Source organism: Bufo bufo, chromosome 8, assembly GCF_905171765.1.
Source record: "Bufo bufo chromosome 8, aBufBuf1.1, whole genome shotgun sequence".
In the NCBI taxonomy this organism is placed as follows: Eukaryota; Metazoa; Chordata; class Amphibia; order Anura; family Bufonidae; genus Bufo; species Bufo bufo.
The window spans coordinates 79,499,559-79,527,445 of NC_053396.1; the positions used below are offsets into that span (position 1 = coordinate 79,499,559).

A 27,887-nucleotide genomic window follows, 5' to 3' on the forward strand; every position below is an offset into this window, starting at 1 on the left:
ACACACCTTCATAACATCATGTGTGACCTAAACTTATGACCACAAGGGTGGCCCACACTGGCAGATGGTAAATAACCAGGAGGATGACTCCAGCAACCATGGCTGAAGTACCCCTCAGTATCAAGTCTCCAGAAAGGCTGTATAGCCCAAAGTAGCCACACCCACACTCAGACACACCCAGTGTTCACACAGAAAGAAGGGAGTTAACCCTTCCTACACCAGGCAGAGTAGTGAAGCCACTTAAAGGGAAAAGCACATAAACACACTCACCTGTTACCGCCGGCAAAGGCATGTGTGGCAACCATGTCCTGACGAACAGCCAGCAGGCCGAGACACTGCCACCACATGCACACAACATGCACACAACACAACCGCAAGTGAAGGGAGGTGTCACAGTGCATACAAACATAACCTCGTGCACAACAAACAGACAAAGTGCATACACAAAACTACACATTGCCAAAGACAACCGCATGCATGGACAGCGAGCCGCCCAGCAACCAGCTCAGGCTGCTCCACTGCCCAACAACCACAAGTTGCCAGCGGCAACCACACGTGAGGCAAGATACTAGCCCTCACCTGTGGTTGACAACAATACCAGACCGCGGGCAAATGCATGCGGCTCCCAAGGAGTCACGACCATGACCATGGTCATGACATTTGTGTTCTAGCAGTCATAACTTTAAATATTTTTATTCTAAATTATTATTTTTATTTTGTGGGATTAGTTGTAGTTTTTAGGAGCCATTTTGGGGTATATTTGGGGTATATATAGTATAGTATATAACTTGTATTATTTTATTTGTAGAGAGAGAGATAAAAAAACAGCAACTTTAACATTATTTTATAGAATTTATTTACTGTACCCCCCTCACTGTGTGGTAAAAACAACATAACTTTATTATGTCGGTCACTACAATGATGATAATACCACATTTCTATTTATTTTTTTACTATTTTACCTTCTGCATCCTGTCACTCGACAACTGCTCCCTCTCTTCCTCCTCCAGACTGACAGGGAGGGGGGCAGGGCTGCTTTAGCTGCTCATATCTCTGCTAGATATCTCTGGCATTCCAAGCTTTCAAACAATACCAGAATAACAAGATTATCGTCAGTACATGGGAAGATATCACTGTTAGAAATCAGGATGCAGTGAATATAGCTGAAAGTGAAAGTAAAAGCAGGTTTTACCCGCGATTATTCCTGACTCAATTTCTAACAGTGATATCTCCTGTTTATCTTGGGCTAATGCTGTCATTTTGTTCTTGTATGAAAGCCTGGAATACCATTCAGGAGATATTAGCAGCTAAAGCAGACCCTTCCCCCCTTCCACTCAGGCAGAACAGTTAAAGGGGTATTCCCATCACATACAATGGGGGCATATCACTATAATATGTCCCCATTGTCAGATAGGTGCAGGTCTCACTTCTGGGACCCGCACCTACAATGAAAACGGAGTGGGGAGAGCTGTGGCTGTAGTACCCCACATTTCCTGGGGTCCGTCCACCACCAAGCGCTGTTCCCTGCTGCTCCCATAGAAGTGAATGGAAGCACGCCATGCACGTGCGGCCCCTGCTCCCATTCATTTCTATGGGGCAAAGGGAATTGTCGAGTCAGCTCGGCTATTTTCGGCAGCCCCATAGAAATTAATGGAGGGCGGCTGCGCATGCGCAGTGCGCCCTCTGTTCATTTACCCACTCTTTTCTCATTGTAGGTGCGGGTCTGACAGGTGGGACCCACACCTATCAGACAATGGAGGCATATCCTAGCGATATTCCCCCATTGTCTGAGATGGCAAAACCCTTTTAAGTACTTTTCCCATAGCCTGAGCTGAGCTTGAACAGTTTGGTGGTTAATGTATAGAACCCTATTATCTGGGTAATTTGCAACGATGATGCATATAGGAGAGTTTAATACAGATTGGAGCACTGTCAGTCAGGAATATCAGTAGTTGTAAGAAGTATGAGTAGCAGGGGTACCATGGAGATGGAATGGGAGCAGACTGGAAGTAAATGGCAAAGCATACAATTTAGTAATGCATCTTATTAGAGGAAAGTGTCATCTTTTATCAATTTAGAATATCCTGTATTTGCCATTTTCCTGCCTGTAGGCTCTCTGTAAATGTTCCATCCCTCCAACACTTGTCTAGAGCTATAAAATAGACAGGGAGTAAGGAGGAGGGGGATGCTGCTTCAGTTTATTCTATGTCTGTAAGACTTTATCCTGTGATAGAGGAAACATTGGCTCACTGCCACAGAAGTAAAAACCTGGCCAGTTGATTGATTTTTTTAAAATCATTTTAAGTTCTAGAAGCAATATAGACAGTATATGAAACTGAAGCATGAGAAAAGTGCAGAATTGTGTGTTATTTCAAGGCAGTGGGTATTGTATGGTTTGGGAGTTACTTACAGTTTCTCCAAGTTCTGATAATGACGAAAAACCTCATCAGGCAAAAATTTGATTTTATTGTCCTTTAGATCGCTAAAGAAATACAGGAAAAAGTTTAAAATCATCATATTCAAAATATGGCATGTCACAGGACTGGTATTCTGAAACAGAAAATCTTACTGGAAAGCCCTGAGGCTTAATGCTAGACCTCTGCTGTCCACATAAAACTGTCAAAATGCTAAGAATTATAAAAAGACAAAAACAGGAGCCCTGTCTTAAAAGGCTGGGTTCTGAGATATCTTCAGTCCCAGTCATTACCTTGTCAATAACAGTTGATCATATGTAGCACAGGTTTAAAGCATTTAGACATATCGGTAGGTATATGCAAAAGCTCCCAAGTCCATCGTAGGAGGAAATATATCATACAACATCCATTCGAGCAAAAAAGACATTAGACATTTACAACAACAGTAAAAGTCACCTTTAAATGAGTACATCTCATATAGTACTTACAGAGCAGTCACATTGATGGACACTGGAGGGACAAACTGTAACTCCCGACCTGAGCAGTTTACAAAGCGCTTCTTGCAGTCACAGTTCTCAGGGTAAATATCAAGTTCTGTAAGGATAAGCATATACATAAGAGTGAAATAATCCAATAAACTCTTAACACAGAGCACACTAGCTATTACATACTAGACAGGGAATAGTCTTGATCCTCAATAATGCAATAATGCAAATGGTACCAAACCATCACAGAGCATGACAATGGCTGGCAGAGAATAATCTGGACTTCTGGGCAGAAATGGCAATGGATCTCTTGCAAGCCAACATACTTATGTACATTAAGTGGGGTTAAAAGGAAGTTGTCACGTTGTCTGGGACCACTAAGCCACCAGCAAGCCATTATCCAGTTTGGGTTTAGGGTCACAAACCTGTCCATTGCAAACCCACTAGTCCCTGAAAAGAACAGTAAATGAAAAAAAAAATTTCAGGAGAAGACTCTGGGCCGTTTCTCCAGCTTCATCGAATGGAATGCGTGCTGCAGCAGTAAGGGTATAACTTACTTCACTACACATGCACGTGACATTTAGCACATATGGAGTAAAGTGAAGTCTACTGTCCTCAATTTCATCAGCACAGTGCAGCCAGTAACACTGGAGAAGAGTCCCAGACTCAACCCCAAGTTGTATAATGGCATGCTTGTGGTTTAGTGGCCCCAAATCAGATGACAGATTCTCTTTAACGGCTTCAAACATCATTTATCTCACATACAGTATCTTCAGCTGGCTCTGCAATATAATATAACAGTCAGTCCACCCCGGAGCTGGGATATATTCTGAAGCATTGCATATAATGTACAGTATATGGCTATAGTATCTATATGTGTCACGGCTGTATGTGGGCAACAATAGTAATACACAGTACAGAGCTACTGACTGGACCCAGAACTAGGGAGGATAACGGGTGACCCCTGTCCGACCCTCAACGCTCTCCCTATTCTGCTAAAGCACATGCCCGGATCCAAATGGCGGAAAGAGGCATGCCCACGTGCCTAAGACTAATGACCACTGTAACCCCTACAATAGTGGAAGGGGCACGGCCACCAGTGCCCTACTCAGTATATGGAGGGAACCGTGGCCACCTCAGATCCAGTCAGAAAATAAACAGGAACACAACAATGTCTGCACACTTAGCTGACGGTGTTGCAGCCGCAGAGAAGACGGATCCAAGGACAGGCTGGCAATATCCAGAGTGCTAGCTGCAGCAGAACACAGGTCCAGTGAACTGATAGCTACAAGTGAAGAAACTAAAGCCAGAGCTACAACTGAAGTGAGAACTATAATCCACATCCTATCATAGGAGGAGGGGTGATATAAAGAGAGGAAAATCAAACACATGAAGGACAGCTGTGGTGAAAGAAACCAAAAGTAAACAGAGTAGTGAGAACTCCTCCCAGCTCTAGTAGTGACATCATCACAGGGGTGGAGAAACAGAGCTGTGAGAACGTCCCAAAGCTCTGGTAGTGACAGTACCCCCCCCTCTACGGGTGGACTCCGGACACCCAGGACCCACCTTCTCAGGATGAGCCCTATGAAATGCCCTGATGAGGCGAGTGGCTTTAATGTCCGACACCGGAACCCACATCCTCTCCTCAGGACCATAACCCTTCCAATGAACGAGGTACTGAAGAGAACCGCGGACCATGCGAGAGTCCACAATTCTGGAAACCTCAAACTCCAGATTGCCATCAACCAAAATCGGAGGAGGAGGCAAAGAGGAGGGTACCGTGGGCTGGACATATGGTTTTAAGAGAGATCTGTGAAATACATTATGTATCTTCCAAACCCGTGGAAGATCAAGACGGAAGGCAACAGGATTGATGACTGACAAGATTTTATAAGGCCCAATAAACTTGGAACCCAATTTCCAGGAGGGAACCTTCAACTTAATGTTTCTAGTAGACAACCACACCAGATCACCCACATTCAGGTCCGGACCAGGCACACGTCTCTTATCAGCCACACGCTTATACCTCTCACTCATCTTTTTAAGATTACCCTGAATCTTTTGCCAAATGGTAGACAAAGACGAGGAAAATCTCTCCTCCTCAGGTAAACCAGAAAGAGCCCCTCCCGAGAATGTCCCAAACTGTGGATGGAACCCATATGCACCAAAGAATGGTGACTTATCAGAAGATTCCTGACGACGGTTGTTCAGAGCAAACTCAGCAAGAGGGAGAAATGAACACCAATCCTCCTGGTTCTCTGAAACAAAACAGCGCAAATATGTCTCCAGATTCTGATTGAGGCGCTCAGTCTGACCATTCGACTGCGGATGAAAAGCAGAAGAGAAGGACAGCCGAACCCCCAGGCGAGAACAGAAAGCCTTCCAGAACCTGGACACAAACTGCGTGCCTCTATCGGAAACAATATCAGAGGGAATGCCGTGCAATTTAACAATATGGTCGACAAAAGCTTGCGCCAACGTTTTAGCATTAGGTAAACCAGGGAAAGGTACGAAATGAGCCATCTTGCTAAAACGGTCCACCACCACCAGGATCACCGACTTCCCCGAGGAACGAGGAAGATCCGTGATAAAGTCCATGGACAGGTGTGTCCAAGGACGGGAAGGAATGGGTAACGGGAGAAGGGAACCTGAAGGCCGTGAACGAGGGACCTTAGCGCGAGCGCACGTCTCACAAGCAGCCACAAAACCCTCCACCGACTTACGAAGAGCCGGCCACCAAAATCTCAGAGCAATGAGATCCACCGTGGCTCTACTCCCGGGGTGACCAGCAAGAACCGTATCATGATGCTCCTTAAAGAGTTTGTGACGTAGCTCAGGAGGCTCGAACAACTTCCCAGAAGGACAACGGGCAGGTGTCTCAGTCTGGGCAGCCTGGACCTCGGCCTCCAAATCGGAATATAGAGCAGAAACAACTACCCCCTCCGCCAAAATGGGACCCGGGTCCTCGGAGTTTCCTCCTCCCGGAAAACAGCGAGAGAGAGCATCAGCCTTCACATTTTTTATCCCAGGTCGGAATGTAACAACAAAATTGAATCTGGAGAAGAACAGAGACCATCTGGCCTGTCTCGGATTCATACGCCTGGCCGACTCCAAGTATGCCAGATTCTTATGGTCGGTAAAAACGGTGATAGGGTGCCTGGCCCCCTCCAACCAATGGCGCCATTCCTCGAAAGCCAACAACTCCCTATCGCCCACATCATAGTTTCTCTCTGCCGGGGAGAGTTTTTTAGAGAAAAAGGCACAGGGTCGCCACTTGGCAGGGGAAGGGCCCTGGGACAAAACCGCACCCACACCCACCTCGGAAGCATCCACCTCAACAATAAAAGGTAAGGAAACATCGGGATGCACCAAGACGGGAGCAGACGCAAAATTCTCTTTAATCTTAGAAAAGGCTGCAAGCGCCTCCTCCGACCAAGAGGAAAAATCCGCCCCCTTTTTTGTCATGTCAGTGAGGGGTTTGACAACAGAGGAATAATTCAAAATGAACTTTCTGTAATAGTTCGCAAAACCCAGAAAGCGCATCAATGCCTTCTGATTCTCAGGAAGCTCCCACTCAAGTACAGCACGGACCTTCTCGGGATCCATGCGAAAACCAGAAGCAGAGAGGAGAAAACCCAGAAATTGAATCTCCGATACCATAAAAAGACATTTCTCCAGCTTGGCGTACAATTTATTTTCCCGCAGAATCTGCAGAACCTGAAAAAGATGATCCTGATGGGTCTGAACATCAGGGGAAAAAATCAAAATATCATCAAGATACACCAATACAAATTTCCCCATTAAATGATAGAAAATACTATTAACAAAATGCTGAAAGACGGCCGGAGCATTCATCAGGCCGAAAGGCATAACGAGATTCTCGAAATGCCCGTCAGGGGTATTAAAGGCCGTTTTCCATTCATCCCCCTCTCTGACCCTGACCAGGTTGTACGCGCCTCTCAAATCCAATTTGGAAAACACCTTGGCCCCAACAATTTGATTGAAGAGGTCCGGGATCAGAGGAAGGGGATAGGGATCGCGAATCGTGATACGGTTCAGCTCCCTAAAATCTAGGCAAGGTCTCAGAGAGCCATCTTTCTTTTTAACAAAAAAAAAACCCGCGGCCACAGGTGACTTTGAGGGACGAATATGCCCCTTTTCGAGACTCTCGGAGATGTAAGTTCGCATAGCGATTCTTTCCGGTTGTGAGAGATTGTAGAGGCGTGCTTTTGGCAGCTTGGCGCCGGGAATGAGGTTAATGGGACAGTCAAACTCCCGGTGAGGAGGTAGCTCCTGAACACCGCTCTCGGAAAACACGTCCGAGAAATCAGAGAGAAATGATGGCACCGTTTTAGTAGACACCTCTGCAAAAGTCGCTGTGAGACAATTCTCTCTACAAAAGTCACTCCACTCATTTATTTGCCTTCCTTGCCAATCAATAGTGGGGTTATGTCTAGTGAGCCAGGGTAACCCCAAAACTAGAGGAGACGGCAATCCGTTAAGGACAAAACAAGATATATCCTCCACATGAGTGTCACCTACAGCTAGCCGGATATTGTGAACAATGCCTTTCAGAGATCTCTGTGAGAGTGGAGCAGAGTCAATAGCAAAAACAGGTATATCTTTATCTAATGTGCAAACCTGAAAACCATGCATGGCTACAAATTGAGTGTCAATAAGATTGACGGCCGCTCCACTATCGACAAAAATCTCACAAGAAATGACTTTGCTCTCTAGCGCCACCCTGGCAGACAGGAGAAAACGGGAACTGCAGGTCAGAGGAAAAGCATCAAATCCTACATCAACTTTGCCCAAAGTAGCAGATGAAGCAGAACTTGATGATTTACCTTTTGAGATTTTTCTCTTATTATCGCTCTTAGTACGGTTCAAGAATCTCCTAGATGGACAAACATTTGCCAAATGACCTATGCCCCCACAACAAAAACAGACCATACTCTGAGGACTAAATCCTCTTTTATCAGGGGCAAGTCGAGCTAGCTGCATGGGCTCCTCCTCAGAGGGGACCGAGACAGGATGAGGCCCCTGCACACTGAATGAGTCCGCACCACTTCCCCTAGACTGACAATGGCTGGACAGAGAGGTCTCGTTTCTTTCTCTTAGACGCCTGTCAAGGCGTACCGCCAATGACATGGCAGACTCTAAGGACGTTGGTCTCTCATGGAAAGCAAACGCATCTTTTAATCTCTCCGAGAGACCATGACAGAACTGACTCCGGAGTGCAGCATCATTCCAACCCGAATCAGCTGCCCATCTCCGAAATTCAGAACAATAAAGCTCCGCAGACCGTTTGTTCTGGCATAAAACACGTAGGTTAGATTCGGCCAGAGCAACACGATCCGGGTCATCATAAATCTGCCCCAGGGCCACAAAAAATCCCTCCACGGATCGAAGGGAGGGATCCCCTGATGGCAGCGAAAAAGCCCAAGTCTGAGCATTACCCCTGAGCAGGGAGATGACAATCCTCACCCTCTGCTCTTGATTACCAGAAGAGTGAGGACACAAGCAAAAATGGAGTTTGCATGCCTCTCTGAAACGAACAAAATTCTCACTGCCCCCGGAGAACGTCTCCGGAAGTGAGACCTTTGGCTCGCAACAGACTCCATGAGCCGGAGCAGGGCCCAATGCTTGAAGCTGAGTCATAGATTGACGGAGATCCGCTACTTCCAAAGAAAGACCCTGCATGCGGTCAACCAGGCCAGAAAGCGGATCCATGTCAAAAAAGGACGGTTTTGGTGGATTATAATGTCACGGCTGTATGTGGGCAACAATAGTAATACACAGTACAGAGCTACTGACTGGACCCAGAACTAGGGAGGATAACGGGTGACCCCTGTCCGACCCTCAACGCTCTCCCTATTCTGCTAAAGCACATGCCCGGATCCAAATGGCGGAAAGAGGCATGCCCACGTGCCTAAGACTAATGACCACTGTAACCCCTACAATAGTGGAAGGGGCACGGCCACCAGTGCCCTACTCAGTATATGGAGGGAACCGTGGCCACCTCAGATCCAGTCAGAAAATAAACAGGAACACAACAATGTCTGCACACTTAGCTGACGGTGTTGCAGCCGCAGAGAAGACGGATCCAAGGACAGGCTGGCAATATCCAGAGTGCTAGCTGCAGCAGAACACAGGTCCAGTGAACTGATAGCTACAAGTGAAGAAACTAAAGCCAGAGCTACAACTGAAGTGAGAACTATAATCCACATCCTATCATAGGAGGAGGGGTGATATAAAGAGAGGAAAATCAAACACATGAAGGACAGCTGTGGTGAAAGAAACCAAAAGTAAACAGAGTAGTGAGAACTCCTCCCAGCTCTAGTAGTGACATCATCACAGGGGTGGAGAAACAGAGCTGTGAGAACGTCCCAAAGCTCTGGTAGTGACAATATGGCTAAACTTTTGTTCAGTCAAATGCGTATTTGCACAGTGTACGCAGAATTCAGTTTTGTTGGCTTCTAAAGTAGTTTACACATTTCCACAATATATAATGCTGTGGCCCACATAATTTACCAGTCCTAGTAACTAGTCTCAGAGCATCTGATGCCCTGAGGCACAATCCTCACTCAATGTACAATCTGATTCTTGCCTTTAGTTATGATTTGTGTTTAGTATAAACCTCATCCTATCATCCATTTATCAGAAACATGTAATAACAGACATTTATCTATCTGACTTACCACATTCATATTCATGTGTCTCTTCGTCTTGGTTTGCTTGATTGCCTCTGGCGCTCTGGATGGTATCGAACAGCTTAGGCCATCCATGGTTATCCACTGTGAGAGATTATGTATCAAGAATAGTCAGATACTGACATCATAGATCATATTTGTTACATGTGTGTTTCATTAACCATCCTGGCTTCTACAATATGAATATTTGTTTGCTCGTTCCACAGTTTTTCTTTTACTATTTTTTAAGCTTGCTGAGATCTAAAGGCATTCACATATTGAAAAAGGTATAATGTGCTGCTAATAAAGGATTTGATATAAGGCCTATGAAGAATCTATAATATAAAGATGTGAATTTGTACGAAGATTATGTAATTCTAAGTAGGACTGAATTTCCAGTAGATGTTGCCCTAAGCACTAAGACTACTTGCTCCTTTGAAGTTGTGTTGACCCTACTGCTGTAAACTCACCTGGTCCTCAGGTATATATTGGAGGCGTGGCGATCTCCATGCAGTCACGCACACCTCACCAGTTAGTCTGCCCTGGATGCTGGTTTTAAAGTCAGTATAAAACTGAGTCTACTTCTACAGGGCCTACCAGTAGCCATTTGGCTCCAGGAGAAGTAAATAGTGGGCTCAGAATGCATGTTGGTACTTGCATCCCTGGATCCGATGAAAGCTGTAACGGCACCGGACGGGGTTAAAAGCAGAGTGTGCCTGGCGTTCATGCTGTACCTGCGCTCCTTGGACTTTGTGTGGCTGTCATGGCCCATAAACAGGTAGGAACTAGTGTTAGGGACCACTCATAGAGGCGACCTTGACGTGGTGAGTGGCTTATTACGCTTTGGCCAAAATGTACACCAATGCCTCATTCAACATCCAGCATGGAGGCAGGGCAGAGTGCTGGTTGCAGAGTGCTATTGCATTTGTGTTTTTTTCTTTAAATATGGAAATGGGCCCATCACCAAAACATCACATAGCATTCCTTCTATAAACTCCATTATTTTTATGTTTTGGGGGAAACTTATTACATGGTGCAATCCAATCTGTCATAAAAAGTCGTGATTTTGGCACTTTTTGGGGTTACTTCCATGCATTTTTACACCTCTCTCTCCCGTTTTAAAAAGTGAGTGGAAAGTGGACTTGGTAACTGTGTTAAAAGGGTTGTCCAACGAAAAATATTGTATAGTTGTCAAACCAGCACCTGGTTATTAATTTTTGTAATTGGATGTAATTAAAAATTTTGCATAGCCACCGAGTTATTCAATAAAATGTATCTGCATAGTGCCACCTGCTGTTTTTCTTTTCTTATTTCTTTGTCCGGGTCACTGAGATGGCCGCACATGCTCAGTTTCATCCTTCAACTGCCTCCTGAGCTGTGATCGGGTGAGGGCTGCAGCATAATACACAAGCCCCCTTAGCTACAGCAGAAAAGACACTCCTCTTGAGTAGAGTTGAGCGAACACCTGGATGTTCGGGTTCGAGAAGTTCGGCCGAACTTCCCGGAAATGTTCGGGTTCGGGATCCGAACTCGACCCGAACTTTGCCCCGAACCCGAACCCCATTGAAATCAATGGGGACCCGAACTTTTCGGCACTAAAAAGGCTGTAAAATAGCCCAGGAAAGGGCTAGAGGGCTGCAAAAGGCAGCAAAATGTAGGTAAATCCCCTGCAAACAAATGTGGATAGGGAAATGAATTAAAATAAAAATTAAATAAATTAAAATTAACCAATATCAATTGGAGAGAGGTCTCATGGCAGAGAATCAGGCTTCATGTCATAGCAGAGAATCAGGCTTCACGTCACCCACCACTGGAACAGGCCATTGTCAGATATTTAGGCCCCGGCACCCAGACAGAGGAGAGAGGTCCCATAGCAGAGAATCAGGCTTCATGTCATAGCAGAGAATCAGGCTTCAAGTCATAGCAGAGAATCAGGCTTCATGTCATAGCAGAGAATTAGGCTTCACGTCACCCTCCACTGGAACAGGCCATTGTCAGATATTTAGGCCTCGGCACCCAGACAGAGGAGAGAGGTCTCACAGCAGAGAATCAGGCTTCATGTCATAGCAGAAAATCAGGCTTCAAGACATAGCAGAGAAACAGGCTTCATGTCATAGCAGAGAATCAGGCTTCACGTCACCCACCACTGGAACAGGCCACTGTCAGATATTTTTAAGCCCCGGCACCCAGACAGAGGAGAGAGGTTCCATAGCAGAGAATCAGGCTTCATGTCATAGCAGAGAATCAGGCTTCACGTCATAGCAGAGAATCAGGCTTCATGTCATAGCAGAGAATCAGGCTTCATGTCACCCACCACTGGAACAGGCCATTGTCAGATATTTAGGACCCGGCACCCAGACAGAGGAGAGAGGTCCCATAGCAGAGAATCAGGCTTCATGTCACCCACCACTGGAACAGGCCATTGTCAGATATTTTTAGGCCCCGGCACCCAGACAGAGGAGAGAGGCCCCATAGCAGAGAATCAGGCTTCATGTCATAGCAGGGAATCAGGCTTCAAGTCATAGCAGAGAATCAGGCTTCATGTCATAGCAGAGAATCAGGCTTCACGTCACCCACCACTGGAACAGGCCACTGTCAGATATTTTTAGGCCCCGGCACCCAGACAGAGGAGAGAGGTTCCATAGCAGATAATCAGGCTTCATGTCATAGCAGAGAATCAGGCTTCAAGTCATAGCAGAGAATCAGGCTTCATGTCATAGCAGAGAATCAGGCTTCATGTCACCCACCACTGGAACAGGCCATTGTCAGATATTTAGGCCCCGGCACCCAGACAGAGGAGAGAGGTCCCATAGCAGAGAATCAGGCTTCATGTCATAGCAGAGAATCAGGCTTCAAGTCATAGCAGAGAATCAGGTTTCATGTCATAGCAGAGAATCAGGCTTCACGTCACCCACCACTGGAACAGGCCATTGTCAGATATTTTTAGGCCCTGGCACCCAGACAGAGGAGAGAGGTCCCATAGCAGAGAATCAGGCTTCATGTCATAGCAGAGAATCAGGCTTCAAGTCATAGCAGAGAATCAGGCTTCATGTCATAGCAGAGAATCAGGCTTCACGTCACCCACCACTGGAACAGGCCATTGTCAGATATTTAGGCCCCGGCACCCAGACAGAGGAGAGAGGTCCCATAGCAGAGAATCAGGCTTCATGGCATAGCAGAGAATCAGGCTTCACGTCACCCACCACTGGAACAGGCCATTGTTAGATATTTAGGCCCCGGCACCCAGACAGAGGAGAGAGGTCCCATAGCAGAGAATCAGGCTTCATGTCATAGCAGAGAATCAGGCTTCAAGTCATAGCAGAGAATCAGGCTTCATGTCACCCACCACTGGAACAGGCCATTGTCAGATATTTAGGCCCCGGCACCCAGACAGAGGAGAGAGGTCCCATAGCAGAGAATCAGGCTTCATGTCACCCACCACTGGAACAGGCCATTGTCAGATATTTTTAGGCCCCGGCACCCAGACAGAGGAGAGAGGTCCCATAGCAGAGAATCAGGCTTCATGTCATAGCAGAGAATCAGGCGCCAAGTCATAGCAGAGAATCAGGCTTCATGTCATAGCAGAGAATCAGGCTTCACGTCACCCACCACTGGAACAGGCCATTGTCAGATATTTAGGCCCCGGCACCCAGACAGAGGAGAGAGGTCTCATAGCAGAGAATCAGGCTTCATGGCATAGCAGAGAATCAGTCTTCACGTCACCCACCACTGGAACAGGCCATTGTTAGATATTTAGGCCCCGGCACCCAGACAGAGGAGAGAGGTCCCATAGCAGAGAATCAGGCTTCATGTCATAGCAGAGAATCAGGCTTCAAGTCATAGCAGAGAATCAGGCTTCATGTCACCCACCACTGGAACAGGCCATTGTCAGATATTTAGGCCCCGGCACCCAGACAGAGGAGAGAGGTCCCATAGCAGAGAATCAGGCTTCATGTCACCCACCACTGGAACAGGCCATTGTCAGATATTTTTAGACCCAGGCACCCAGACAGAGGAGAGAGGTCCCATAGCAGAGAATCAGGCTTCATGTCATAGCAGAGAATCAGGCTTCAAGTCATAGCAGAGAATCAGGCTTCATGTCATAGCAGAGAATCAGGCTTCACGTTACCCAACACTGGAACAGGCCATTGTCAGATATTTAGACCCCGGCACCCAGACAGAGGAGAGAGGTCCCATAGCAGAGAATCAGGCTTCATGTCACCCAACACTGGAACAGGCCATTGTCAGATATTTTTAGGCCCCGGCACCCAGACAGAGAAGAGGTTCATTCAACTTTGGGTTGCCCCGCAATATAATAGTAAAATGAAAATAAAAAAAAGGATTGAATGAGGAAGTGCCCATGAGTACAATAATATATGGTTAAGGGGATGTAGTTATAAATGTCTAATCTGCACAAGGGATGGACAGGTCCTGTGGGATCCATGCTTGGTTCATTTTTATGAACGTCAGCTTCTCCACATTGGCTGCAGACAGGCGGCTGCGTTTGTCTGTAATGACGCCCCCTGCCGTGCTGAATACACATTCAGACAAAACGCTGGCCGCCGGGCAGGCCAGCACCTCCAAGGCATAAAAGGCTAGCTCTGGCCACGTGGACAATTTGGAGACCCAGAAGTTGAATGGGGCCGAACCATCAGTCAGTACGTGGAGGGGTGTGCACAGGTACTGTTCCACCATGTTAGTGAAATGTTGCCTCCTGCTAACACGTTCCGTATCAGGTGGTGGTGCAGTTAGCTGTGGCGTGGTGACAAAACTTTTCCACATCTCTGCCATGCTAACCCTGCCCTCAAAGGAGCTGGCCGTGACACAGCTGCGTTGGCGACCTCTTGCTCCTCCTCTGCCTTCGCCTTGGGCTTCCACTTGTTCCCCTGTGACATTTGGGAATGCTCTCAGTAGCGCGTCTACCAACGTGCGCTTGTACTCGCGCATCTTCCTATCACGCTCCAGTGCAGGAAGTAAGGTGGGCAGATTGTCTTTGTACCGGGGATCCAGCAGGGTGGCAACCCAGTAGTCCGCACACGTTAAAATGTGGGCAACTCTGCTTTCGTTGCACAGGCACTGCAGCATGTAGTCGCTCATGTGTGCCAGGCTGCCAGAGGTAAGGACAAGCTGTCCTCTGTGGGAGGCGTATCGTCATCGTCCTGCGTTTCCCCCCAGCCTCGCACCAGTGATGGGCCCGAGCTGCGTTGGGTGCCACCCCGCTGTGAACATGAGTTAATCCTCATCCTCCTCCACCTCCTCCTCATCCTCGTCCTCCAGTAGTGGGCCCTGGCTGGCCACATTTGTACCTGGCCTCTGCTGTTGCAAAAATCCTCCCTCTGAGTCACTTCTAAGAGACTGGCCTGAAAGTGCTAAAAATGACCCCTCTTCCTCCTCCTCCTCCTCCTGGGCCACCTCCTCTTCCATCATCGCCCTAAGTGTTTTCTCAAGGAGACATAGAAGTGGTATTGTAACGCTGAGAACGGCGTCATCGCCACTGGCCATGTTGGTGGAGTACTCGAAACAGCGCAACAGGGCACACAGGTCTCGCATGGAGGCCCAGTGATTGGTGGTGAAGTGGTGCTGTTCCGCAGTGCGACTGACCCGTGCGTGCTGCAGCTGAAACTCCACTATGGCCTGCTGCTGCTCGCACAGTCTGTCCAGCATGTGCAAGGTGGGGTTCCACCTGGTGGGCACGTCGCATATGAGGTGGTGAGCGGGAAGGCCGAAGTTACGCTGTAGCGCAGACAGGTGAGCAGCGGCAGGATGTGAACGCCGGAAGCGCGCACAGACGGCCCGCACTTTATGCAGCAGCTCTGACATGTCGGGGTAGTTGTGAATGAACTTCTGCACCACCAAATTCAGCACATGCTCCAGGCAAGGGATGTGCGTCAAACCGGCTAGTCCCAGAGCTGCAACGAGATTTCGCCCATTATCGCACACCACCAGGCCGGGCTTGAGGCTCACCGGCAGCAACCACTCGTCGGTCTGTTGTTCTATACCCCGCCACAACTCCTGTGCGGTGTGGGGCCTGTCCCCCAAACATATGAGTTTCAGAATGGCCTGCTGATGTTTACCCCGGGCTGTGCTGAAGTTGGTGGTGAAGGTGTGTGGCTGACTGGATGAGCAGGTGGAAGAAGAGGAGGAGGAAGCCGAGTAGGAGGAGGAGGCAACAGGAGGCAAAGAATGTTGCCCTGCGATCCTTGGCGGCAGAAGGACGTGCGCCAAACAGCTCTTCGCCTGGGGCCCAGCCGCCACTACATTTACCCAGTGTGCAGTTAGGGAGATATAGCGTCCCTGGCCGTGCTTACTGGTCCACGTATCTGTGGTTAGGTGGACCTTGCCACAGTTGGCGTTGCACAGTGCACACTTGATTTTATCGGATACTTGGTTGTGCAGGGAAGGCACGGCTCACTTGGAGAAGTAGTGGCGGCTGGGAACAACATACTGTGGGACAGCAAGCAACATGCGCTGTTTGAAGCTGTCTGTGTCCACCAGCCTGAATGACAGCATTTCATAGGCCAGTAGTTTAGAAATGCTGGCATTCAGGGCCAGGGATCGAGGGTGGCTAGGTGGGAATTTACGCTTTCTCTCAAATGTTTGTGAGATGGAGAGCTGAACGCTGCCGTGTGACATGGTTGAGATGCTTGGTGACGGAGGTGGTGGTGTTGGTGGTACATCCTCTGTTTGCTGGGCGGCAGGTGCCAACGTTCCTCCAGAGGCGGAGGAAGAGGCCGAGGCGGCGGCAGCAGCAGAAGAGGTAGCAGGGAGAGCCTGAGTGAGTTCCTTGTTTTTAAGGTGTTTACTCCACTGCAGTTCATGCTTTGCATGCAGGTGCCTGGTCATGCAGTTTGTGCTAAGGTTCAGAACGTTAATGCCTCGCTTCAGGCTCTGATGGCACAGCGTGCAAACCACTCGGGTCTTGTCGTCAGCACATTGTTTGAAGAACTGCCACCCCAGATAACTCCTTGAAGCTGCCTTTGGGGTGCTCGGTCCCAGATGGCGGTGGCCAGTAGCAGACGGACTCTCTTGGCAGCGGGTGTTCTGCTTTTGCCCACTGCTCCCTCTTTTGCTACGCTGTTGGCTCGGTCTCACCACTGCCTCTTCCTCCGAATTCTGAAAGTCAGTGGCACGACCTTCATTCCATGTGGGGTCTAGGACCTCATCGTCCCCTGCATCGCCTTCCACCCAGTCTTCCTCCCTGACCTCCTGTTCAGTCTGCACACTGCAGAAAGACGCAGCAGTTGGCACCTGTGTTTCGTCATCATCAGAGACGTGCTGAGGTGGTATTCCCATGTCCTCATCAGGAAACATAAGTGGTTGTGCGTTAGTGCATTCTATCTCTTCCACCCCTGGGGAAGGGCTAGGTGGATGCCCTTGGGAAAATGTGCCAGCAGAGTCTTCAAACAGCATAAGAGACTGCTGCATAACTTGAGGCTCAGACAGTTTCCCTGATATGCATGGGGGTGATGTCACAGACTGATGGGCTAGGTTTTCAGGCGCCATCTGTGCGCTTTCTGCAGAAGACTGGGTGGGAGATAATGTGAACGTGCTGGATCCACTGTCGGCCACCCAATTGACTAATGCCTGTACCTGCTCAGGCCTTACCATCCTTAGAACAGCATTGGGCCCCACCAAATATTGCTGTAAATTCTGGCTGCTACTGGGACCTGAGGTAGTTGGTTCACTAGGACGTGTGGCTGTGGCAGAACGGCCACGTCCTCTCCCAGCACCAGAGGGTCCACTAACACCATAACGACCATGTCCGCGTCCGCGTTCCTTACTAGATGTTTTCCTCATTGTTACCGTTCACCACAATAAGAAAATTATTTGGCCCAATGTATTGAATTCAAATTCAGGCCTTTTTTATAGGCACCTAACACTATCTGGCTATCTATTTAGGTACCGTATTACACTAATACAGGCACAGCAGTAACGACAGATTTAGCTGAATATAGATTGTAGGCCTAGTATTTAGGCGCTGGATGACAGGTATCCCTTTTATGGACAGAATTAGACTTGGAAATGAACGGTAGCGTGTGAAGTTGATGATGACCCTATCCGCACCTTCAATCTAATATACCCTTTTATGGATAGATTTAAAGGGAACCTGTCACCGGGATTTTGTGTATAGAGCTGAGGACATGGGTTGCTAAATGGCCGCTAGCACATCTGCAATACCCAGTCCCCATAGCTCTGTGTGCTTTTATTGTGTAAAAAAACCGATTTGATACATATGCAAATTAACCTGAGATGAGTCCTGTCCCTGACTCCTCTCCTAAAAGTACACAGAGCTATGGGGACTGGGCATTGCGGATGTGCTAGCGGCCATCTAGCAGCCCATGTCCTCAGCTCTACACACAAAATCCCGGTGACAGGTTCCCTTTAAACTTGGCCTGATAGAACAGAAACCACAAATTTAGGGAATTGCTAAGTTGGGAATTGTATTTCAACCCAGAACAAAAACTGTGCTTTGGCAGACAGCAGACAGTATTACAATTGGCTAGCCACAGCTGAAACACCAGATTTAGGGTACTGCTATTTTGGCAATTGTATTTATCCCCTCAATTAAATAGCAAGCACAGCCAAGCCCCTGATGTAGGATATAGCAAAAATAAAACACTATAGATGGTTAAAAATGGACTTGGTGGCAGCTTGTGCTGGCGCACCACAAGACGCAAAATAGCCGCTGATCACCCCAGAAAAAAGTGACTGAAAAACGCTCTAGGCAGCCTTAAAACAGTGAGCAATTGAATAGCAGAGGTTGTATGATACATAGCTGTATATCGATCACTTCAGTAAATAAATCCCTGCCTAATCTCGCCCTAACAGCAGCAGCTGCATCCTCTCCCTACACTGATCAGAGCAGAGTGACGTGCGGCGCTACGTGACTCCAGCTTAAATAGAGGCTGGGTCACATGCTGCACTGGCCAATCACAGCCATGCCAATAGTAGGCATGGCTGTGATGGCCTCTTGGGGCAAGTAGTATGACGCTTGTTGATTAGCTGCTTTGCAGCCTTTCAAAAAGCGCCAAGAAAGCGCCGAACACCGAACCTGAACCCGGACTTTTACGAAAATGTTCGGGTTCGGGTCCGTGTCACGGACACCCCAAAATTCGGTACGAACCCGAACTTTACAGTTCGGGTTCGCTCATCCCTACTCTTGAGCTGTCAGCTTTATATAAATCTAGCAGAGCAATGATTGGGGAGATCTCTGAATCCAAGTGAGGTATGGGGAGGGTTCTAGCTTTATTAGAAAGAGGTTGTCATGTACTGTATGATGCCTCATTTTCATTTTTTACATTAGTCATAGGATAACCACTGATTTTCACTTCAGATTTAAGACTAGTACTTTTTTAAGTTGAAAAAGAAGTCCAAAAGTGAGTAGTGGGGTGTTGCAGAAAACTGGAGTAATAGTTCTAGACAAAAGTGTTAGGTTTAAAGATGAGACAAATTTAACAAACAGTGTGTGCTATTTGATAAATGTGGTGCAAGGTACGACAAAACAGACACAAGGAAAACTGACCAGATATTCCCCTCATGATAAATTCCCACTTTATGTTTTTCTTAACCACTTAAGGACCACAGGTTTATACCCCCCTAAAGACCAGGCCCTTTTTTACAAATCGGCACTACACTACTTTCACCGTTTATTGCTCGGTCATGCAACTTACCACCCAAATGAATTTTACCTCCTTTTCTTCTCACTAATAGAGCTTTCATTTGGTGGTATTTCATTGCTGCTGACATTTTTACTTTTTTTGTTATTAATCGAAATTTAACGATTTTTTTTGCAAAAAAATGACATTTTTCACTTTCAGTTGTAAAATTTTGCAAAAAAAACGAGATCCATATAGAAATTTTGCTCTAAATTTATAGTTCTACATGTCTTTGATAAAAAAAAAATGTTTGGGTAAAAAAAAAAATGGTTTGGGTAAAAGTTATAGCGTTTACAAACTATGGTACAAAAATGTGAATTTCCGCTTTTTGAAGCAGCTCTGACTTTCTGAGCACCTGTCATGTTTCCTGAGGTTCTACAATGCCCAGACAGTACAAACACCCCACAAATGACCCCATTTCGGAAAGTACACACCCTAAGGTATTCGCTGATGGGCATAGTGAGTTCATAGAACTTTTTATTTTTTGTCACAAGTTAGCGGAAAATGATGATTTTTTTTTATTTTATTTTTTTTCCTACAAAGTCTCATATTCCACTAACTTGTGACAAAAAATAAAAACTTCTATGAACTTACTATGCCCATCACGAAATACCTTGGGGTCTCTTCTTTCCAAAATGGGGTCACTTGTGGGGTAGTTATACTGCCCTGGCATTCTAGGGGCCCAAATGTGTGGTAAGGAGTTTGAAATCAAATTCTGTAAAAAATGACCAGTGAAATCCGAAAGGTGCTTTTGGAATGTGGGCCCCTTTGCCCACCTAGGCTGCAAAAAAGTGTCACACATCTGGTATCTACGTACTCAGGAGAAGTTGAGGAATGTGTTTTGGGGTGTCATTTTACATATACCCATGCTGGGTGAGATAAATATCTTGGTCAAATGCCAACTTTGTATAAAAAAATGGGAAAAGTTGTCTTTTGCCAAGATATTTCTCTCACCCAGCATGGGTATATGTAAAATGACACCCCAAAACACATTCCCCACCTTCTCCTGAGTACGGCAATACCAGATGTGTGACACTTTTTTGCAGCCTAGGTGGGCAAAGGGGCCCATATTCCAAAGAGCACCTTTCGGATTTCACAGGTCATTTTTTACAGAATTTGATTTCAAACTCCTTACCACACATTCGGGCCCCTAGAATGCCAGGGCAGTATAACTACCCCACAAGTGACCCCATTTTGAAAAGAAGACACCCCAAGGTATTCCGTGAGGGGCATGGCAAGTTCCTATAATTTTTTATTTTTTGTCACAAGTTAGTGGAAAATGATGATTTTATTTTTTTTTTTTTTTTTTCATACAAAGTCTCATATTCCACTAACTTGTGACAAAAAATAAAAACTTCCATGAACTCACTATGCCCATCAGCGAATACCTTGGGGTCTCTTCTTTCCAAAATGGGGTCACTTGTGGGGTAGTTATACTGCCCTGGCATTCTAGGGGCCCGAATGTGTGGTAAGGAGTTTGAAATCAAATTCTGTAAAAAATGACCTGTGAAATCCGAAAGGTGCTCTTTGGAATATGGGCCCCTTTGCCCACCTAGGCTGCAAAAAAGTGTCACACATCTGGTATCTCTGTATTCAGGAGAAGTTGAGGAATGTGTTTTGGGGTGTCTTTTTACATATACCCATGCTGGGTGAGATAAATATCTTGGTCAAATGCCAACTTTGTATAAAAAAATGGGAAAAGTTGTCTTTTGCCAAGATATTTCTCTCACCCAGCAGGGGTATATGTAAAATGACACCCCAAAACACATTCCCCACCTTCTCCTGAGTACGGGGATACCAGATGTGTGACACTTTTTTGCAGCCTAGGTGGGCAAAGGGGCCCATATTCCAAAGAGCACCTTTCGGATTTCACAGGTCATTTTTTACAGAATTTGATTTCAAACTCCTTACCACACATTTGGGCCCCTAGAATGCCAGGGCAGTATAACTACCCCACAAGTGACCCCATTTTGGAAAGAAGAGACCCCAAGGTATTCGCTGATGGGCATAGTGAGTTCATGGAAGTTTTTATTTTTTGTCACAAGTTAGTGGAATATGAGACTTTGCATGAAAAAAAAAAAAAAAATCAGCATTTTCCACTAACTTGTGACAAAAAATTCTAGGAACTTGCCATGCCCCTCACGGAATACCTTGGGGTGTCTTCTTTCCAAAATGGGGTCACTTGTGGGGTAGTTATACTGCCCTGGCATTTTCCAGGGGCCCTAATGTGTGGTAAGTAGGTAAATGACCTGTGAAATCCTAAAGGTGCTCTTTGGAATATGGGCCCCTTTGCCCACCTAGGCTGCAAAAAAGTGTCACACATGTGGTATCGCCGTATTCAGGAGAAGTTGGGGAATGTGTTTTGGGGTGTCATTTTACATATACCCTTGCTGGGTGAGAGAAATATCTTGGCAAAAGACAACTTTTACCATTTTTTTATACAAAGTTGGCATTTGACCAAGATATTTCTCTCACCCAGCATGGGTATATGTAAAATGACACCCCAAAACACATTCCCCAACTTCTCCTGAGTACGGCGATACCAGATGTGTGACACTTTATTGCAGCCTAGATGCGCAAAGGTGCCCAAATTCCTTTTAGGAGGGCATTTTTAGACATTTGGATACCAGACTTCTTCTCACGCTTTGGGGCCCCTAGAATGCCAGGGCAGTATAAATACCCCACATGTGACCCTATTTTGGAAAGAAGACACCCCAAGGTATTCAATGAGGGGCATGGCGAGTTCATAGAAATTTTTTTTTTTTGGCACAAGTTAGCGGAAATTGATATTTTTAATTTTTTTCTCACAAAGTCTCCCGTTCCGCTAACTTGGGACAAAAATTTCAATCTTTCATGGACTCAATATGCCCCTCACGGAATACCTGGGGGTGTCTTCTTTCCGAAATGGGGTCACATGTGGGGTATTTATACTGCCCTGGCATTCTAGGGGCCCTAAAGCGTGAGAAGAAGTCTGGAATATAAATGTCTAAAAAAATTTACGCATTTGGTTTCCGTGAGGGGTATGGTGAGTTCATGTGAGATTTTATTTTTTGACACAAGTTAGTGGAATATGAGACTTTGTAAGAAAAAAAATAAAATAATTCCGCTAACTTGGGCCAAAAAAATGTCTGAATGGAGCCTTACAGAGGGGTGATCAATGACAGGGGGGGTGATCAATGACAGGGGGGGTGATCAATGACAGGGGAGTGATCAGGGAGTCTATATGGGGTGATAACCACAGTCATTGATCACGCCCGTGTAAGGCTTCATTCAGACGTCCGTATGCGTTTTGCGGATCCGATCCATCTATCAGTGCATCCGTAAAAATCATGCGGACATCTGAATGGAGCTTTACAGGGGGGTAATCAATGACAGGGGGGTGATCAGGGAGTCTATATGGGGTGATCACCACAGTCATTGATCATGCCCCTGTAAGGCTTCATTCAGACGTCCGGATGCGTTTTGCGGATCCGATCCATCTATCAGTGGATCCGTAAAAATCATGCGGACGTCTGAATGGAGCTTTACAGGGGGGTAATCAATGACAGGGGGGTGATCAGGGAGTCTATATGGGGTGATCACCACAGTCATTGATCACGCCCCTGTAAGGCTTCATTCAGACGTCCGGATGCGTTTTGCGGATCCGATCCATCTATCAGTGGATCCGTAAAAATCATGCGGACATCTGAATGGAGCTTTACAGGGGGGTGATCAATGACAGGGGTGTAATCAATGACAGGGGGGTGATCAGGGAGTCTATATGGGGTGATAACCACAGTCATTGATCACGCCCCTGTAAGGCTTCATTCAGACGTCCGGATGCGTTTTGCGGATCCGATCCATCTATCAGTGCATCCGTAAAAATCATGCGGACATCTGAATGGAGCTTTACAGGGGGGTAATCAATGACAGGGGGGTGATCACCACAGTCATTGATCATGCCCCTGTAAGGCTTCATTCAGACGTCCGGATGCGTTTTGCGGATCCGATCCATCTATCAGTGCATCCGTAAAAATCATGCGGACATCTGAATGGAGCTTTACAGGGGGGTAATCAATGACAGGGGGGTGATCACCACAGTCATTGATCATGCCCCTGTAAGGCTTCATTCAGACGTCCGGATGCGTTTTGCGGATCCGATCCATCTATCAGTGCATCCGTAAAAATCATGCGGACATCTGAATGGAGCTTTACAGGGGGGTAATCAATGACAGGGGGGTGATCACCACAGTCATTGATCATGCCCCTGTAAGGCTTCATTCAGACGTCCGTATGCGTTTTGCGGATCCGATCCATCTATCAGTGCATCCGTAAAAATCATGCGGACATCTGAATGGAGCTTTACAGGGGGGTGATCAATGACAGGGGGGTGATCAGGGAGTCTATATGGGGTGATCACCACAATCATTGATCATGCCCCTGTAAGGCTTCATTCAGACGTCCGGATGCGTTTTGCGGATCCGATCCATCTATCAGTGCATCCGTAAAAATCATGCGGACATCTGAATGGAGCTTTACAGGGGGGTGATCAGGGAGTCTATATGGGGTGATCACCACAGTCATTGATCATGCCCCTGTAAGGCTTCATTCAGACGTCCGGATGCGTTTTGCGGATCCGATCCATCTATCAGTGGATCCGTAAAAATCATGCGGACGTCTGAATGGAGCTTTACAGGGGGGTGATCAATGACAGGGGGGTAATCAATGACAGGGGGGTGATCAGGGAGTCTATATGGGGTGATCACCACAGTCATTGATCACGCCCCTGTAAGGCTTCATTCAGACGTCCGGATGCGTTTTGCGGATCCGATCCATCTATCAGTGGATCCGTAAAAATCATGCGGACGTCTGAATGGAGCTTTACAGGGGGGTGATCAATGACAGGGGGGTGATCAATGACAGGGGGGTGATCAGGGAGTCTATATGGGGTGATCAGGGGTGATCAGGGGCTAATAAGGGGTTAATAAGTGACGGGGGGGGGGGGTGTAGGGTAGTGTAGTGGTGCTTGGTGCTACTTTACTGAGCTACCTGTGTCCTCTGGTGGTCGATCCAAACAAAGGGGACCACCAGAGGACCAGGTAGCAGGTATATTAGACGCTGTTATCAAAACAGCGTCTAATATACCTGTTAGGGGTTAAAAAAAACACATCTCCAGCCTGCCAGCGAACGATCGCCGCTGGCAGGCTGGAGATCAACTCTCTTACCTTCCGTTCCTGTGAGCGCGCGCGCCTGTGTGCGCGCGTTCACAGGAAATCTCGGCTCACGCGAGATGACGCCTATTGGCGTTAGCGTAGCCTGGGGGAGCCGCCGCAATGACGCCTTTCGGCGTTACAGTTGCGGGAAGTGGTTAAAGCCTAACAACATAAATAATAGTAAAACTGAATAAAACAAATACAGAAAGTTAGAGCAGCAATCTAAAATTATGAGTGAAAAGTTGGCCAAACTCATCAATATTAGTTGTATATGTGTTTAAGGGCCTGATGATTGTCCCACCATCTAAATAAAATAATAAAAATAAAATATAAAATAATATAACCAATATGGTGTAATATTGTGTAGCCTCCAAAACAGCTCTAACTTGTTGAGATATAGAGTCCACAAGAGTCAACACATTATGTAAATCCTATAAATTGTGAAGTGAGGATCACACCTATTTTTCCATCACATCTCATTAGACATGAGCAAAGTTTAGAAAAATTTGATTCGGCCCCTTTGCCGAAGTTTGCCAAGAAATTAGATTTGTTAGAATTAATTCATCATGAATCGCTATAAACCAGGTATACCCAGGCCACCCTGCCTAATCATATTCTTCCCACTTGGTGGCCCAATCTCAGGGTGAAGGCTTGGAAGTTAACCCTTTCCAGACCGCCGCCAGTAAATTTACCTCAGCATTGAAAAATGCGCCTGCACCCAGCACTAATTTTACCCTTAAGATGCGGTGGCCATCCTAATGTGCTCCGGTTCCCCCCGGCGAGTATTAGGGAGCCAGAGCATGTATGCAGCAGCCCCTGTTCTCTTGTGTGATGGTACCACAGATGGTACACAGCATTGAGGAGGGAAAACCTTCCTTAACCGCCTCACGTCCGCCCATAGGATATAAACGTCCTATGGGTGGACGTCTATTTCTGACAGCACGTTTTAAAACGTCCTGTCAGAAATAGCAGCTGCACGCTAATCGTGCAGCTGCTGATCGGGTTGCCCGCTGTCAGTGACAGCAGGGCAACCCTAAGACAAGGCAGGGACAGTGCCCAGGTGTCCCTGCCTTCACGATCGCTGCAGACACAGCGCTCACCGAGCGCTGTGTCTGCAGAGCAGGAAGCGCTGTGCGCTTCCTGTTCCGGCCCGGCGGTCATGTGACCGCCGTGACCGGAGTGTGCAGGAGCTGTGTGAGGTCTCTCAGAGACCTCGATCAGCCCTGCTCTGAGGCTGTACAGCGCTGGATTGCTGCTGTACAGCCTCTATAGGGGTGCATTTGTCCTGTAACTGGGGCTACTATCTCAGCCCCAGTTACAGGAGAAATCAACTGTGAAAAAAAAAAGAAAAAGTGAAGCAAATGTCCCCCAGAGGTCTTGTATGACCTTATGGGGGACGAAAAGTGTAAAAAAAAATAAAAAAAATAAAGGGTTGAAAAAATAAAATAAAATAAAGTTTCACATGTAAAAAAAAAAAAAGTTCCCAAGTTAGGAATAAAAAAAAAAAAATTAAAATAGAAAAAATAAAGTAAAATAGACATATTTAGTATTGCCGCGTCCGTAAAAACCAGCTCTATAAAAATATCACATGACCTAACCCCTCAGATGAACACTGTAAAAAATAAATAAAAAAAACAGTGTCAAAACAAGCAATTTTTGTCACCTTGCATCACAAAAGGTGCAACACCAAGTGATCAAAAACGCGTATGTCCCACAAAATGGTACCAATAAAACCGTCACCTCATCCCGCAAAAAATGAGCCCCTACATAAGAAAATCTCTCAAAAAATAAAAAAACTATAGCTCTCAGAACATGGACACATTAAAACATAATTTTTTGGTTTCAAAAATGCTATTATTGTGTAAAACTTTAATAAATGAGAAAAAGTATACATATTAGGTATCGCCACGTCCGTAGCAATCTGCTCTATAAAAATGTCACTTGACTGAACCCCTAAGGTGAACGCTGTAAAAATAAATAAATAGAAACTGTGCTAAAACAACCAATTTTTTGGTCACCTTGCCCCATAAAGTGTTATATTGAATGATCAAAAAATCATATGTACCCAAAAATAGTACTAATAAAACTGGCACCTTATCCCCTAGTTTCCAAAATGGGGTCACTTCTTGGGAGTTTCTACTGTAAGGGTGCATCAGGGGGCTTCAAATGGGACATGGCATCTAAAAACCATGTGGAGTTCCTTTCCTTCTGCGCCCTGCCGTGTGCCCATACAGCAGTTTACGACCACATGTGGGGTGTTTCTGTAAACCGCAGAATCTGGGTAATAAATATTGAGTTTTGTTTGGCTGTTAACCATCGATGTGTTAGAGAAAAAAATTGATTAAAATGGAAAATCTGCCAAGAAATTTAAAAATTTGATCTCCATTTTCCTTTAATTCTTGTGGAACGCCTAAAGGGTTAACAAAGTTTGTAAAATCGGTTTTGAATACCTTGAGGGGTGTAGTTTCTACAATGGGGTCATTTATGGGGGTATCCACTATGTAGGCCCCACAAAGTGACTTCAGACCTGAACTGGTCCTTATAAAGTGGGTTTTGGCAATTTTCTTAAAAATTTGAAGAATTGCTTCTAAACTTCTAAGCCTTCTAACGTCCTAAAAAAATAAAATGACATTTCCAAAATGATGCCAACATAAAGTAGACATATGGGGAATGTTAAATAATAAATATTTTATGAGGTATCACTTTCTGTTTTAAAAGCAGAGAAATTGAAATTTAGAAAATTGCGATTTTTTTTTAATTTTTGGGTAAATTTGGGATTTTTTCATAAATAAAGGTGAAATATTTTGACTCAAATTTATGACTATCATGAAGTACAATGTGTCACGAGAAAACAATCTCTGAATGACTTGGATAAATAAAGGCGTTCCAAAGTTATTACCACATAAAGTGAGATATGTCCGTTTTGCAAAATTTGGCCTGGTCAGGAAGGGGGCAAAGGGCCCAGATGGGAAGTGGTTAAATCAATAAAATTGAGGAATCCACAACAGGGATGACTATAATCCCATGTGGATCCCTCCATAAGGTCCAGGATCCCTCCCTACTATACCCTAGTGATATTTTGCTTTTAAAATTATTAGGGTTAAGACAAGATGGCAGAACATGGTAGATGGATCAACATGGCCACTGGGTTTTTGCAGCAATACTGTCCCTAGCAAATAAGCGCTTGCCATGTCTCTCCCTATGCTCAGCTCACAGGACAAAGGCAGAGACCACAAGGGTTGAGGCTTTAATAGGGCTGAGACATCACAGGGGCTGCACAGCATTATGAGTGATCTCATGTTCCCAGTCTTCTTACTTTCAGTTTTTAACATGTGCAGCTGCCTTTTTAGAAAACCTGATTTGTTACCACGATTTACAAATCAAAGTTTTCCTAAACCTCGAACCAAATTCTGCTTTGATTGCTTCACTTCACTCAAAATTACATCTC

At 46.1% G+C, this 27,887-nt stretch overlaps 1 protein-coding gene across 1 annotated transcript in view; it reads right to left on the minus strand.

Moving 5' to 3' along the window:
- Window positions 1-27,887, minus strand: part of LOC120978062 (relaxin receptor 1-like) — a 455,454-nt gene that overhangs the window by 364,725 nt on the left and 62,842 nt on the right. The window contains exons 3-5 of the mRNA XM_040406299.1: window positions 9,601-9,696; window positions 2,903-3,008; window positions 2,411-2,482 (exon numbers count right to left, since the gene is read on the minus strand). Of these exons, the coding sequence (XP_040262233.1) occupies window positions 2,411-2,482; window positions 2,903-3,008; window positions 9,601-9,696 (274 nt within the window). The remainder of the gene's footprint in view (window positions 1-2,410; window positions 2,483-2,902; window positions 3,009-9,600; window positions 9,697-27,887) is intronic.